The 17224-nt window shown below is 34.6% G+C and overlaps 1 protein-coding gene across 2 annotated transcripts in view; it reads right to left on the bottom strand.

The window, feature by feature from the left end:
* Positions 1-17224, bottom strand: part of LOC122811777 (keratin, type II cytoskeletal 6A-like) — a 268176-nt gene that overhangs the window by 8196 nt on the left and 242756 nt on the right. For both annotated transcript variants that reach the window (XM_044083837.1, XM_044083836.1), the window contains exons 2-7: positions 16873-17090; positions 12689-12749; positions 10625-10720; positions 7304-7468; positions 6224-6349; positions 1986-2206 (exon numbers count right to left, since the gene is read on the bottom strand). In XM_044083837.1, the coding sequence (XP_043939772.1) occupies positions 1986-2206; positions 6224-6349; positions 7304-7468; positions 10625-10720; positions 12689-12749; positions 16873-17063 (860 nt within the window). In that variant the 5' untranslated portion in view covers positions 17064-17090. The remainder of the gene's footprint in view (positions 1-1985; positions 2207-6223; positions 6350-7303; positions 7469-10624; positions 10721-12688; positions 12750-16872; positions 17091-17224) is intronic.

Below are 17224 nucleotides of genomic sequence, written 5' to 3' on the forward strand. Positions count from 1 at the left end.
ATGACTTCCATAGCTTTTCTAGAAATGTATGACTTCAACCAATTAAATATTTTAGCATTCTGTAGTTATAAAATAGCCATGCATACAATACTAGGAAGTGTCTTTTTATAAATCAGGAAAGAGAACCCAACGCATTTAGTGCACTCAACAAAAGCTAGAGTTTTAAGTGTACAAATATAATAATAAAGTCATGCTACTCATACACATAACTAAATCTGTGTTGATAATTACTGTCCCTGGACATTTATGCATGCAGAATAATATTAAAACATTTCAAAATTAAAATGTTAAAGATGATAGCTTCAGAATGGAAAACAGGCCACAAGTGGGGCGAATGGGATACCAGAGTTGTGGAAGCCGCGGACCAACTATAAACAATATAAAGGGTCTCAACTGATCTTTTTCTGTAATGGGGACTGTAAGGTGTGATGGAGTGTTACTCTTACTCAGAGTGTGAGGGAATTGACTGTAGGCAGTGTGCAAGGGCTGAGACTTATAATCTAAGAAAGTTAAAACAAACGCAGGTCCATGAGGGATGTGGATGGCATACAGCTGAAATCCTAATCCTATGATGACTAATATGCTCCTATTTTTATGTCTCATTTGCTTAAAAATATAATGGCCTTACTAATGATTAAGATTGCCATTTCTAATGCAATAAATGTTTCTATTACTTATGATGCAATGGTGTTCACAAGAAACTAATACTTTAACAAGACTGATTTTAGTGGCAAAAATATTATCAAATTTCAGAAATGTTAAATTTGGTGTAATTCCAGAATGATACATTACTCTGTAGCAGTCTATTTGACATAAATTGACTATACATTTAATTTGTCTATTGTACAATTACATAATTGCCTGATAAACATAAATATTTCTAATTATTTAGATAACTGTCCCTTGTAGTACCAAAACCAAACTACATTATTTTAAATTAAGAATTATCATTTCATATAAACTATCCATTTGGGATTTACCGCTCTGTCCCTCTGCGTATTGATATTATTTTTATTATTTTAATTGTACAATATGAACAACATTATGGTCATAAAATAAATGCAATTGTCTTCTACTGTTGATTGTAGTCCCTATTTCCTAAATGTATAGAGTTTTACGAGAAACTAATATGCACATAATGTGCTTATTTTATTTAGCTATAGTTTTACACTCAGTGCTGCTTCAAAAAGCCCATCTCTGACTGCAATTCTCTAGAGCGGGGACTGGCTGAGAATCCTGGGGTCAGTAAATTACATCTTACAACTACACTCTGGCGATAGAAGAGAATATCCAAGTCCCTCTTACAGTCCTTCAGTTAGATTTACCAAGTCCTTGGATGTTACACTTCATGAGATATGGCATAGTCATAGCAGTGAGCTTGTAGTAAAGAAGTCTGTTTCCCTTATGAGTATTTAGTTCACAAGTAGTTCCCAGCACTGGCATATTCAATGACATATGATTAAAAGGAGACTTTCAGCATTGAACCAGCTCCTGCTCATGTTTTAGTTTAAGAAACAGGATAATTCAAATCCACCCAAAACTGGTGTTTACTTAAATATATAAATTCTATGAAGTAAAAAAAAAATCATATTTTTATTTAGAAAATATTGGAAAAATTCTCATAAGGTATTTTCTGATTCCTGTTGTAAAAAAGAACTATAATAATCACATTGTATACTTGTTGTTGTGTCTTTCGGCTTTTCCCGGTTAGGGGTCACCATAGCGGAACTCCGATCCGCTAATGATTGGTAGTTGATTTTTACGTGCCGAGTTACCAGCCCTGATGCACAGCCTACAATGAAGGTACGCCCATTCACGTATGTCTCTACGCAGAAGACGCTCTAGCTGAGAATCGAATGGGACAACGTCTTACTGTGAGGTGACAACGCTATCGCAGCACCACCACCGCGGTACAATCACATTGTATACTATGAAAGTAAAATATGCCCACAACAAAATATTTTTAACAGATTTATGAGAAATACCTCTGTTCTTCCCCTTCCAGTAGTTTCCTGTAGCAAGCAATCTCCATATCTAAGGCCAGCTTGATGTTCATCAGCTCCTGGTAGTCACGTGTCAGACGGGCCATGTCCTCCTTGGCCTTCTGTAGGGCAGCCTCTAACTCTGCTAGCTTCAGCCTGGCATCTTTAACAGCTGTCTCACCACGTTCCTCTGCTTCAGCAATGGCAGTCTCTAAGTTGGCGTTCTGTAAAGCATAAGTCAGTATTGAACTGAAGCTGCTAATTATGCAAATCTAAAACCTTGTTTTTTGGTCATAAGTAGAAATTAGCAATATAAGATCTTATTTATCCATTTGGGGAAGTATTATCGCAAGCAAAACTTAACACTAGTTAGTATATAAATATACAATTAACATGTCCACCAAGAAGGTATGTATTCGTGCGCAGTTTTCATCAGTGGAGAGCACTATAACATTTGAATTACAAGGGAATTGTAAAAGGCTCACACTTATTATTTAAATGAATATAACAAAATGAAATAAAATTGCTCTGAATTATATGTGTAACTAAAAGAATGGCTTGGACATTCTGTATGAAGTTCAGAAATTAGTGCTAAGTATTAATGTGTGAATCTAGCCAGTTAAGTGACCAATCAATCAAAAATTATTAACGTACTTCTAGATGATCATGTACTATTTACATAACACACATACACAGAAAAAAGTAATCAGAACAGGAAATAAATGCCATAGACAGATGCAGACTCTTTGCTGTCAGTATTTATATACTTAGGATTGCCATTCACTATGACTATGATCGAAGGCATGTTTGCTATGATACCTTCAGCTGCATGGAATAATCAGAAAACAAATAGTGAATCCTCTAATCTAAAATTGTTTTAGAAGCTTCTAAAAGAAGAAAAGCTGAAAACTCTGACTGCTTTGACAAACTAGGCTAATCCTGTCTATTACATTTAATGATTATGTATACTGCATGAGCTGACTGAAATTATCTTTTGTTTGGCAAGGTGCTTATATACTTTGTGCGCATGCATATACCATATAATTATTTTCTATGCATGCACTCACTTATCTATATTCATCCTGCTTTGCATTGCTGTTTCATTTAAATATTTGCTTACTCTTGCTGAATGAATAACTGTTTCTCTTAAATGAGATATTGTTATTGCTGCTGTCTGTTTCACAATTCTAGTGTGCTGCAAGACACCCAATAATGCCTGAAAAGGGGTCTTGGACCAGTGTGCTTATCCCCTCGAAAAAAGTAAGTAAATAAATAAAGAATAAATAAATGACCATTGAAAATATTCCTGTGAGAAAGGTTAGGAGGTGACCTGTGATAGCTCCCCACGGAGATACATTCTTTAAAGTGATGTGGACGTAAATTGACCCTGTGAGAGAAGGAATGCATATCAGAACACATGAAACACATTCTTAGAATCATTACCAGTCCCATGACAGATTAATAGAGCAGACAAGATTGTTGACAGGACACTTGCTACTCTTTTCTGATAGGAACAATATACATAAAGCAGGGCAATTCATATAAGTACAAAACAGCAGATTCTACTGGATGTGGCAATGTGATTTTAAAAAAGAAGATATCACTGGGTTGAGATTTGGAGTTTTGCACTCCCTGGATGTAATGAAATGTTATAATATGAAAACCTAGGTAAAATGAATTAAAATAATCTAATTTCAAGGAGTTCCAAGTACACATCATCACTACAAAGGTCCTCAAGTGAAATCCGGAGCATGATCCAGTAATGTTTCAGAGGTGAAAACAAAGAGCTCTAACAACAGCTGTTACCTAATTTCTAAACTTTTGTTTGATACACTCTGTGGTTAAATTTCCTAAACACAGACTCAAGATTGCTCCCTACAGAATGGTAATAGGAGCAAGGTTAGAAGTTGATAAGGACCTATGGGTCACTTGAATGGAAAAAGCCTCATTCTTGGCATGATTAAACTTCAGATGGCTAGCCCTAATCCACTGAAGTGTAGCATCAAAACTTCCTTCAAAGGAATCAAAAGCTGACATGTTCCTGATGGAACGATAGATGTATATTGGGTTTTGCATTCATAGTAATGATACCTCAAATCTTATATTAAATAACTTCTACCAGTAAAAGCATATCATTTTAAACAGCACTGGGTTCATAACAGTATCCTGAAGACCTTTTCACTACAAACTGCAACATGACATGTGCTTTAAATAAACTGCCTGGTGAGCATTCCTCAGAAAATAAGAGGGGAAACAATTCATGTACTGCTGCTGATAGACTACAGTCACAATACAAATGAATAATCAAGATTCCTATGCTGAAAGCACTAAATTTAGCTAAGACAACCATGAGTACCAGTTTTGTGTAGTAATGTTAACTGTGTTAAGTGTAGGAAGTTGCTACATATGACAGCAGCCTTGGAACTATGGCAGGTCCTGGAACTCATTCAATAAGGGTTGACTGGGCCATGAGTTGTTACAAATATTCAAGCTGTGTTTAAGCAACATTCTCAATAGTGTTTCATATTTCAAATTTCATAAGAGACAGAAAGTTGAGCCTTCTTCTGGACCAAAGAAATTAAAATCTTGCTCAGCCCTGCTGGGGAAATTCCTCAGAGATGAGGGCCAAACCTGGAAACTGACTGAACTTAGAAGAAGTCAAGGATTATTAATTCCCAAGCATCAAGCAAATTGGCATAGCTCCAGGCATCTTTACTTTGCACTAATTTGTAGCTTCATGCTTTTTTTAATATATTCCATAGTTGAAAATATTTTCTCCAATAGTTTTTCTCATGCTTTTATATAACACTTCCCTTCCACCATTTGGACATTTATGCTTTGCAATCTTTTCATCTTACCAATTAACTTATCTAAAATATTGTATGTGTTATGAAGTCTTGCATGAAGGTAACTTGCTATTATTCTACAACAATGATTACATCTACCTAAGTAGGCATCCTATACCACTCAGTCATTAATCACCCAAACCTCAGACTTACTTTTTAGTATGATTTTTATTCTTTTCATGTTGATGATAAATGGAGTTTCACAATAAAAAAACAACTAAAAATTTTAGATACTAGCTCCTTTGTTTAAACTGAAATTTAGCAATAACAGCTGTACTGGTACAGACATACAAACTCCTATTTCCATTAGTGGCTACCAAAGAATCCTGAAAAATTTTAGAATTTCAGGTGTATTTTTTAAGGGAACTAATCACTTCTTATGATTTATTCCTAAACGTAGAATGATAATAGTATCATTGACATCAAAGTCTAAACTGAATTCTCCTTCTAGATCATTTGATGCAATAGCCCTACTGTCTATATTTATGACATGCAACAGCTATATTTCTAAGTCAGCATATCAATTATCCTAATCAGATCTCAAATATATCAGTTTAACTAATGGCTGACCACTTCACACATTTAACTTCACACTTTTGAAACTATACTTTTTGTTTAAATGATTATTTAGTTTTGCAAGACAGTGCATTAAAAGAAAAGCAGAAAGCTTCTTAACAGCTATTTTTTGTCAATCATTACTCTTAATCAATAAAACCAAGACATGAATTAAAAGGGCAGGGCAGATAAGTTTATTTTCTCTTTCTGCTGTCAAGAAAATATAATGTAATATAAAAAGACTACTGATGCCCACATTTATACCCTGCTTGAATTAATCAATTACCTAAAGGGAATAACTTAACAGGATAGAGGTAGATGTATATGCTAAGGTAACCACTGGATATTGTCGGAACTAAGAAGAAATAAGCAAAATTAAGATAAAATAAAGTTGCAGCTCATTGCAGTTTACAAAGCAAAACCTTAAGTTAATAAGGATTGTAGCAATGTTCAACCCAATAAATTGATACAGTACTAGTACTGCTGTAGGTCTATCTGGGTTGTAAGATTCCAAATGGCTTAATAGTTTTATTTCAAATTTAAAATTCAGAGGAAAACATGAAACACATTGCAGAACTTACCTTAAACACGAGTCATACTGTTGTTATGAACAATTATTCTGTTAAACTGCCACATCTAAATGCCCACAGAAATACATATTTGACATCTTGCTCATATATATATTTTTTTGCTAAACAAATAAAAGTCCATCTCAATTTTGAATAAATATAAATGTATTACAATTAAATTCATATCATAAATTATCCCTCTATTCCATTAATATATTTTCTTTCTCTATCTCTGTATGTTTCTAGTACTAAAAATAATTTTAATCCTTACCTGTCGCTTGATATTCTCAATTTCATTCCTAACTCTTGTGATGTTTCTGTTTATTTCTTGTATCTCTGTTTTGGTGTTACGGAGGTCATCACCACAGCGGTTTGTAGAGGTCACCAACTCGTCATACTAAAATACATCAAATCAGATATTACTCAATAATTGGAAATAGCACCTAAGAGAAGTATATTTGACTTAAATATATTCTGAATTGATTACATCAAAGAAATGATAAAAAAATCACTCACAAATAAATAAATTCAGCTACCCGTCTGAGTGGCACTGAATTCATTCATTTCGATGGGCATGCAGGAAAATTATTAACTATATTTATATATCAGTTCCAAATCTAATCTGTACTACACAAAGAATATTGAATGTGCAAAACTGGAACATCTCATTCCTCCAGAAGTTACATGTGATTTTCTGATTTAACTGCGTTGCTTGTCTATACCCAAATTCTACACAGGTTTTGAAAAGAAAATTGAAAAACACATATTCATATTAACATTCCAGAGTTTATGAGACAAAATTCAAATTTTAACAGATTTTCTTGACAGTTTAGAAAGTTTGTAAAGATTCAGCCTTAAAAGTAAGCCTATTCTCAGTTTTTGAATTAAACTAGTAGCTCAGCTGCTGGCCACAAGATTTTATTTTTGTCTTTAAGAGATTATTTGACATCTAGAATGATACTAATTGTACACTTTTCTCTGCAGTATTATACTTGTTAAAACAGAGCACGTTGTTTGAAACTATATAGCACATCACAGAAATTCAACAGTACAAAACTGATATATTACAAAATAAAATATTGTATATCTTCATTGTACAGTGAATAACATCTTCTGAAAATATGCATCATTGAAACATTTATTTGGAAAAAGCTACCTGTGATATGCAATTATATTTATTAAAATAATGTTTTCATGTTGTACTATAGCAGTCTAAGTACAGAGTAACTGTTTTTGTTTACAGTCCATTGCTTCAACTTGACATTTAATATGCAAATATCATTTTCAAACTATATTTCTTAATTTTTTCATAAACAAGTAACATGTACTTCTTAACATCACTTTTTCTTACCTTGGACTGATAAAAAGCTTCAGCTTCAGCTCTGCTGTTCTTAACCATGTCATCATACTGGGCTTTAATAACTTCAGTGATAGCAGTCATGTCAAAGTCTCTTCTGTTGTCCATTTCAATAACAGCTGTGATGTCTTTAACATACAAGTTCATCTGTTCCAGCTCCTACAGAAAAAAATATAGCCATCTCATTTTGAAGCACATCATATTAAACATTACATTTTAATGCTGAATAATTCTGACATTTGTATAGCCTAAGTTAAATATATTTGAGATACTATGATTATGTTGCTAAGTAATCAAGGACAAAGTGGTCTTCTTGCATTTGCCACTTTCTGGAATAAGCTAATAATGTAGTGGACAGGTCAGGAGCATTGGAAAATTTCAGATCTTGTTTACCCTACTTTTATAGTATACCAACTGAAAGCTTGTGTAGCTCCGGAATATTATATATTACTTATTTGAAAGTGCTATCTATATGTAATATGTGTTCTGAGATGAAAAACAGGAGTGCTTTCAATGATGTCTTAATGAATGTGGTAGAATATTGAAAGTTACTTACTTAAACTCCCCCCCCCCCAAATGAACTATGGTGTAAGAAAGAGATAACACAAACCTATCCAAACAAAACTACCAGAAACTAAGGAATCAGGCAAAAAGGCTAACCAAACCTGATAAAAAAAATTACTTCTTCGACAGTCAAACCAAACACACTAACAACCCACAAAAGTTCTGGCAATCTATTAACTCCTTACTTAGCCTAGGCAAAACATCAACACCATCTCCCACCACCAGCGATGACACCACAAACATTGCCTCCCAATTTAACAAATACTTCACAGAATCCATTCTATCACTTTCCTCTCAAATCTCCCAAACCCACCTCTCAGATACTCCTACCTAATCATTAAAGAACATCCCCCTCTTTAACCCTCTCACCTATCCCTACCACCACAATTATAAAACTCCTTCAAAAACTCAAACCTACAACCCTTGCTGTAGATAACTTACCAACCAACTATCTAAAAATTGCAGCTGATTCTCTATCATATCCAGTATCCATCCTTATAAATCACTCCATACAAGAAGCCTACATCCCAAAGCTATGGAAAGTATCATTCATAATCCCTCTTCATAAAGGAGGAAGCTCCTACGAATTCTCTAACTGCTGCCCCATAGCTATCCTACCCCCTTATCCAAAATACTTGAGAGGTGTATTCACTCCCAAGTTATGCAATTTCTAAACTCTAACCACCTCCTCTCTACTACACAACACGGGTTCAGACAGCACCATAGCACTACAACTGCCCTTCTGTCCTTCACAAATACAGTTAACCTACACAGAAACAATAACAAATTTGTATCAGCAATTTTCCTAGACCTGTCCAAGGCATTCGACATGGTGTCACACTCCATGCTACTAGAATCCATGTCCTCCCTATCCTTTGCCCCTTCAACTTTAGCATGGTTTAAATGCTACTTGCCAGACAGACAACAATCTGTCCAGTGGAAAAACACTCTATATCCCCTACTACCAACCACACTAGGAGTGCCCCAGGGTTCAATATTAGGCCCCCTACTCTTCTCCATATTTACTAACAGCCTACATACCTCCACCCAACATGCTTCACTCATTCAATATGCAGATGATTCAACTCTCATCTGTTCTGCACCATCCATCCTTACCCTTCAAAAACTCACTCGGGAATCCTTCACTTCAGTAGAAAATTGGACCACCCATATCCAGCTCATTCTAAATCCCAACAAGACCAAACTACTCATATTCTCCCCAAACAAATCCAAATGTAACCATCATACTTTCACAATCACATCCAAGAACGGGACTAACATCTCTCCAACTGACCACACTAAACTCCTTGGTGTAGAAATTGACAACAAACTACTGTTTGATGTCCACATCTCACAAACAATCAAAAAGGTCCACAAAAAATGGGCACACTTTATAGACACAAAAAATTTCTAACGGATCAGGCATGCATTACTCTTCCCCAAACTCACCTGCTATCCACCCTTATGTTTGCCGCACCTATCCTTACCCTGACAAGAAAACATGACCTTGAGCTACTTCAGTCTTGCTACAATAAAATAGCCAGATTTGCTAACAACTCCAGCTGTAGGACCCACCACTGTCAGGACTACATCAACTGAAATGGCTAGAACTTCCACAACTATTGAACTACCACCAATTAACACTTGCCTACAAGATCTTGAACTACCCTGACAAAACCCCATCTCTTAACCAACTACTAACCAAGTACATTTCAAATTGCCCCTACGCTCTTCAGAAAAAACACTCCTTTGTATCTCCAAAGCCAGTAACACTGCAGGAAAAGCCCTGTTCTCCCACAACAGAGCCAGAAACTGGAACAACCTCCCCACTTCTTTAACCTCTGCTCCTTCGCTCACCACATTCAAAAATTCTCTCAAAGAGCACCTAATGAATAAATGGTTATGCCCCTGCATCACATAACAATCCACATTTTTATTTTATCTGCTGCAGACATCAGGAATCTAATGCAAATCTATAATTGTAATAAGTTGTTTCTCTACGCCCTCTTTCAAGACTTGTTATTATGTTATTTCAGTATAATACCTTAGTCTCTTGCTCTGTAATGTGTAACGTATAACTATAAGTATGTTGTTTCTCTATGCTCTCCTTTTGACCTGATGAATCAAGACAATACCTCAGTATGCTGTACTGTTTTGCTGCACTCCTTTTAAATCTATGTATCCTTTATGCAATATGCAACTGTTTTATCATGTCAGTTTTATGATAACTTGATGGAGCTTTTCTCCCCGGGCCTTTGCTGTAAATGGACATGTGTCCAGTCGAATTATCCCAGCAAACAAATGTAAAATTAAATAAATAAAATAAAAATAACTTGAACTTTTAATGCAGCAGCTTATTTCTCACCATTCTAGGTTTAGTAAAACTAGCAAAAAAAAAAGCAAACACATTGCAAACCATCAGCATACTAAAGGTCTAATGTAAAATGCTGTATATTATTAACATCAAATACTTTAAAATTTGCAAATCTTTTAAAATATAGGGTTTTGAATAATCTCTTGCCAATATTTGCAATTGATTCAAAATTTAAGAACATCAGGAATCTAGATAAAGAACAATTAACCCTAAACTGAAAGGAAAACATTTGAAAAGTGACCCTGTGAATATACCACTTTAATGCTGCATGTAAGTAATTAAATATGCTAAGCAACTTGCAACTACCAAGAACATATGTAAAAGTAAAAAGATAAAATATTCATATATTCAGAAATTAAAATAATCTGAGACATTACCGCATTATGCAACTCTCTGGTGAAATTAATTTCATCCTGTAGTCCATTCAATTTAGCTTCCAGTTCACATTTCTGCAGAAAAGCAGCATCAACATCCTAAAATAGGAAACAGTGCTTTGTTGTTAATTTTTTATTACTAGCAAAAAAAAAATATTTCAGTGCATGCCTTTTTAATTTCAATATCATGTCCTGTCAAAACATCCCTACAAGTTAATATGGCTACAGTTTTTCTTAGTGCATGAGCTGTCAGCCTTATTACATTTTCAAATTTTTTGTTTGAAAAATGTAACATCTATGTTTAAGACAAAGGAGATAAACCCAGTGCATATGTTTATAACTGTAAACAAATTGTACTTTTCTGAAAAACTAAAGATCCACATTAAAAGTATATCTTCACATGTGCATACAGATGTCTGTGCATTTGTGTGTGTGTACGTCTGTGCTCATACATGCAGGCACACAAAAGTATGAGTACATGAGCTCTATACATCTATATATATATATATATATATATATATATATATATATATATATATATATATATACATATATAGTTACTTATATATTTATGAAATCAGTGAAACCGCTTCTATAATAGCACAAATTATCACAAAAAATAATCAACTGTACATTCCATCATAAACCAAACAGATCAGCTCAACAGAAAGTTGAACTTAGTGGTCGAGACCATGTTATTGACTTTTCCAAAAGTTAAACAACAGAAAACAACAAAAATCTTCATATTTGCAGAGGTGGCATGCCCCCCCTGCACCTCCATACCTTCTGCATAGTATATATATCAACTCCAAGATTGCAGTATAGTGGGGAAAAAAGTAAATTCCCTGATCCCCACTGTACTACGATCTCCATACAAAAGCTTCAGCATTTCAGAAAATCGATCCTATGTTCTCGACCATATGAAGTTCAGCTTTCTGTTGAGCTGATCTTCTGAAGGGGACCCATATATAAATAAATAAATATAAAGCTCCCCTGTGCCTCTATATCCCTTCTACTTTATACACATAATCTGTGACTTCACAACAGTAGACTCAAGGAGAAAGGCCCACATCCCTATTATTGCATCGTCTTTCACAAATTCACTACAGCAGTTCCATTGCCGTACATATCAACAAAAACACAGAAACATACATATACATACACATGCAAATATAAATAAATGCATTTATTTATTTAGTTAGTTAGTTATTTATAAATGGGCAGATATAGAAATGAGGTACTATAACAGCAAATTCACTTCCTACCTCTACTATAACCACATCTCACTCCTAGCACGGGACAGTGATAGCTTAGTTAATCCCCATTTGACTGTAAACAAAGTAAGCTGATCACATATAAAAGACTTTTTAATTTGAAATTATATTAGAAAACACTTTCATTTGACAAAATGCATATTTTGATTTACATGAACTCAAACGTCACTACTGATTACCTGGCATATTAGCATGAAATACAACAATCAGATATTAATCTTTGTAAAGAGACACACACACAGTTAAGGAAGGTCATAACATACATCACATTGAATGAGCCTTTATCATAGATGGGAGCAAAAATGTCTTAACATTTTATTGCTGCTCATTTAAAATTGATTCATTACACTTAATTAGTCTCAAGGAGATAACTGTCACAACATGGTAAGCTAATACCGCCAAGTACATTATACAAGTGCATGCTGAGTAAATGCCAAGCTATTACTTACCCATGCAGATTAGGCAAATGCATGCTAGGGAAACTCATAGTGAGAATAGTAAGCTCCCTACCAATGAATCAGTAACTCTTTTTCTTCATTTAGTCCCTGGTCATTTGATTGGGTTTTAGTTGCCAAAACACAGTAGTACTTATTTTTCTGCATAACCTGCATGTCTTACATATTGGTAAACAAGAAGTTTGCTGTCTGTCTGAGACTCTACACATTGTGCTAGAGAGGTTCTCCTTTCCCCATTGTTGTCCATATTTGATGGAACACTCAGAATATCATCTACCATTTCCAGTAAATATCTACAAACAAAATCTATTCAGATGCAAATCAAAAATTATACTTACTTTCTTTAATGTCACAAATTCATTCTCAGCAGCAGTGCGATTGTTAATTTCATCTTCGTATCTATGTAAATGAGACAGTATAAGAAATGATAGTTGACTTCAAATGTCATTTAGGCAAAACTGAAACTGATTGGTAAGATATATATAAAACTCCTATCAATGCAAGACTATGACTAGTTATTGAGTATTCAGTGAGAATAAACCAAGACTGTGGTTTGAAGGCAAATTCATTTCCATTTTTTGAATCCTATAAAAATCGTAGCCTAACCGAAGCTGCATTGCTTTCATAAATGTTGTTCCCAGGTTAAAGAAAACATTAAGAGTTTATATTACATAACGGCTTGGCATGACTTTGTGCACAAACCATACTCTTCACCTAACACTGGAAAACTCTTCCTACTAGCTGCTTTCCTAATATGCTTTTAGGTAGTAATGAGCTTCAAAGTTTCATTTTGAATCACAAATAACTGTAATTTCCTCTGGTAAATTAACAGAAAATAACATCTTATGGCACTAAAACATGACATATTTAATTGAAAAGTTTATGTTGTCACTGCAACAGCTTAGTATACAATACTACTGTATTGTACTGTACTGTATTGTATTGTATTGTATTGTACTGCAATGTATCCCAGGGTTCTTGACAGACATTGATATATAAAGATACGATTATTAAAAGAAGAAGTTTAGAAAATCTATTTGAATGTATAGGCAACCAGCTATGAAGCTTCACCATGTCACTCTGCCCCTATCATTATTCATTGACTGGTCTCACTTTCGGTTTTGGATACCTTAGTAGACTCATATTTGGCAAATGAAATAATGAGAAAATTGTTTGGATTATCAAGTCATAAACAATTGCAGTCCTTTGCCCCTCTTTATATTTCATCACTTAACCCCTTTTCACTTTGGTCACCTTTCACTGAATTCTCAACCCTAACAAATTTAACAGCCATCTTCATTTAAATATAAAGAATCTGACGATATTACAAATCAAAGTAAAGTTATCAGCTGCAAGTAAATTTCATATAGTAGCCCTCATTTTCTCTTGCAATCTTTTTGACTTCTGAGGTAAACTAACTATATAACTAAATTCTCAATGGTCATCCCTGACAAAAGGAAGTAATACATAGTATGCTTACACACTTAATAAAAAGCATTCAAAGCTATACATGGGACTAAATACAAATCCTTAGAAGTATCCTCTACAACCAGAAAATGACCAGTAATGGACACTACCACATGCTACACACCATAAAGCTTTACTCATTGCCTCTATTAACCTGCAGTACCGAACAGAAAAGTTCCTGCTCATCATATACAGAACTGATGTATTTGGGTACTTTTCAGTATCCAAGTACCACCTCTCCCAAAAAGCACTGAGCACAAGTTTCACCATTTCTACTTATCTTGCTATCCTAAGTTGGTCTTCTTTGAAAGCTACCCTCACATGTGACAACGCTTCCTAGTTTTCTGTTATCATTAAGCAAGTTTAAGACACAAGAATTCATCACAGAACGCCAAATTTAATAAACAAAGCTTTCGGGTTCTCTACCCTTCATCAGCACATACAATCTTCTAATTACTACATTTATATAGAGGTATAATTAATGTGTTGATATGTAATTTTTTAACTTGAATATAAAATGTGGTACCGTTTATAAGGTTTATATTATAATATGTAATTTTTATTAATGTGATTTGTTAGTGGCTGGTATTTGTCATGTGACATTAATTATACCTCTATATAAATGTAGTAATTAGAAGATTGTATGTGCTGATGAAGGGTAGAGAACCCGAAAGCTTCGTTTATTAAATTTGGCGTTCTGTGATGAATTCTTGTGTCTTATGATTGTGAACTTCTGACTTTTGCTAGTATCATCATTAAGCAAGTTCACAGAACTCCACAAATTTCTTGTGAAATTAGATAAAAATGTGTTAAAATGACTTAGATCCAGTACTTTCCTCTGTGGAACTCCAGTATGAGCTGTCTTACAGATAATGCTATCTTCTTTTATCATTTGTTGTTCGGCCTGCTTTACACTTGTCAGAGCAAGTCATCATTTGCAATCTGTATCCTACTGGACCTTGATCATCAGCCCTTAAAAGTGAATGAAATTGTTATTCATATTAAAGCACATTAAATTGCACTACTGATCTTTATGCAGCAAATATTACAGAACTGTGGGCACATTTAGGAGAGAATTTTTGTTATGCAATTGGGTTTAAGTGGATATTCCTATGTTTATACATAAATTGAACAAAGCAGACATCAAACTAACTGTTATTATATTTTCTCTCATATCGTTATTATATATAGATTGTACTGTCCTCTCATATAGCAAATCATTGGATAAAATATTATGGAAGGATCACATCTCCTTAATAGTGTTCGCTTTGAGTTAGAATGGGTTCGTTGATTTTATAAGCATCGGTTTTAACACAGTTCCAAGGCTACCTTTCAAAGTCCTTAATAATAAGTGATCTTGTTAAACATCAGTCTTTAAGAATTTCAGCAACACCCAAAATATCTAAATTGCACTCATTTGCCTGTTCAATATTCTAAGACTCTTAATGACATAGCAGACTTGCATGCATGGTAGTATATTTCAGTTTTCTACTTTTGAAACACATGTGCATTAATGTCAATTAATTATATCCTATTAACTGTGAGAATAACCGTTAACAAAGTAAATCATGCCTTCATACTGTGAGTGATAAAATAATGTTCTCTCCTGATGCTAAAATTATGAAATGCTTTTTAAAAGAGACAATTTCAAAGAAAATAAATAAATAAAGTCCCTCAGGCTTAGACATTTCTTTCTATTACATCAGTATACTATGGTATTTTACTGCTTTTGTTGTTTCTAGCCTGATCTTATCCCAAATTCAGCACCTAGTCTCAAGTCACTAATTGTTTGGATCCATTTAACACTGCCTAGCATGGTTACTTCCAGCAGTCCTAGATCACATAACTTATTCTACCAATGCACTTGCTGTTCCTTTTCTAATTCTTTTTCCAAAATATTTGGGGGTGGGGACCAGATCTGGGCAGGCAGTTGTGAGCAGCTTTAAAGCTATTTTTCTAAAAAGTGAGTACTTTGCTTTCTTTAAGTGACTTGCACATCACATAGTCATCTTGTGCAACATAGTATTACATTTGCCTTACTGGTAACTTTAAGGAATCAACATAATTCTATTAACAGCTTAATCCTGTCATTGCATTATGTTTGTCATTTGTTTGGATGAGTTTCAGCTACCACACCTAAAACTAACATTCTAGTATGCTTAGCTCAGCTGGAACATATTAGTTTCCCCTCACTCTTCTGATCACTGCATTTTTATGGCATTGTTTCTGAGAAAATAAAAAACATTTGTGAAATATTTCTTGTCAAATGATTATATTCAAAAAATCATGCAAATCCTGCCAATGGGCAATTCCTTCAGCTATAACTTCATCCACTCTTAGAAGAGATTGACTCTGCAGCTGATTCGCTTTTGCATTTCCATTGACTTTTTATTTATTGCAGTGTGACTGTACCTTTAATTACATTCGACTACCTACCTTTTTACTAATGACAAGGGGAGCGAGCCTTTAATACCATGACTATGTACACTGTGAAATGCTGTCATTTGTTTTTAAGAAGCCAGCTTTCGCACCATACCTTATAATATTATACTCTACACAATCACAGAAGAAACCACAAAAAAAAAAACGTTTATATAAAGCTGCTTCTCTGGCCTGTAAGGATAAAGTCCTGACTATGTTAGTGGCTCAGGTAACTGATGGAGAAGCAGGATGGTATGGGTGTGCCCATCTTGGGAGGGATGGTGCTCATTAATGATCCTCCCCAAGGCAACAAGACTACTGGCATACAGAAGAGAGTTGCCCTGGGACACAGTTGCTGAGAGTGCAGGGAACAGAGAAAGGGAGGGAGTGGGTAGAGAATATGAAACAAACACCTCCCAAATCGAAACACAGAGATCTGAGCCCTCTGGGTGCACTTAGGATCTGCGACTTTCCTCAGCAATACTGGAATAGTCTGGAGTGATACAAGGATGGGTGGCTGGTAGACTCAGCATGGATATGTGTAGAATGAGGTCCAAGGTGACCAGAAAATTAAAAAAAATTTAAATAATCTATCTTTCTGCTTGAGATAGTAAATTGCTAAATTTATACTCACTTCTTTTTGAAATCATCAACTATGTTTTCCATGTTGTGTAGCTCAGAATTCAATCTGTCTTTGTCATGATTGAGGTTGTCCAGCTGTCTCCTCAAGTTATGGATATAGGACTGATACGTGGCATCAAGGTTGGCACTGTCAGGGCCTCCCTGCTGCTGTTGCTGTAGTAAAGCCCATTTGGTCTCCAGCATTTTGTTAGTTTGTTCCAAACGACGTACCTGAAAGAAAAAAGTGGTCCATTAGCTCTCAGTGTAGCTCCTGCTGCCCAAAGAACAATAACAATGATCTTCTCATTCAGTAAATAACCCTCTACTTCAGATAAAATCTTTGAAAATCACATTACTTTAAATGG

Source organism: Protopterus annectens, chromosome 9.part0 (assembly GCF_019279795.1).
Source record: "Protopterus annectens isolate FY-2018-M chromosome 9.part0, PAN1.0, whole genome shotgun sequence".
NCBI lineage: Eukaryota > Metazoa > Chordata > Ceratodontiformes > Protopteridae > Protopterus > Protopterus annectens.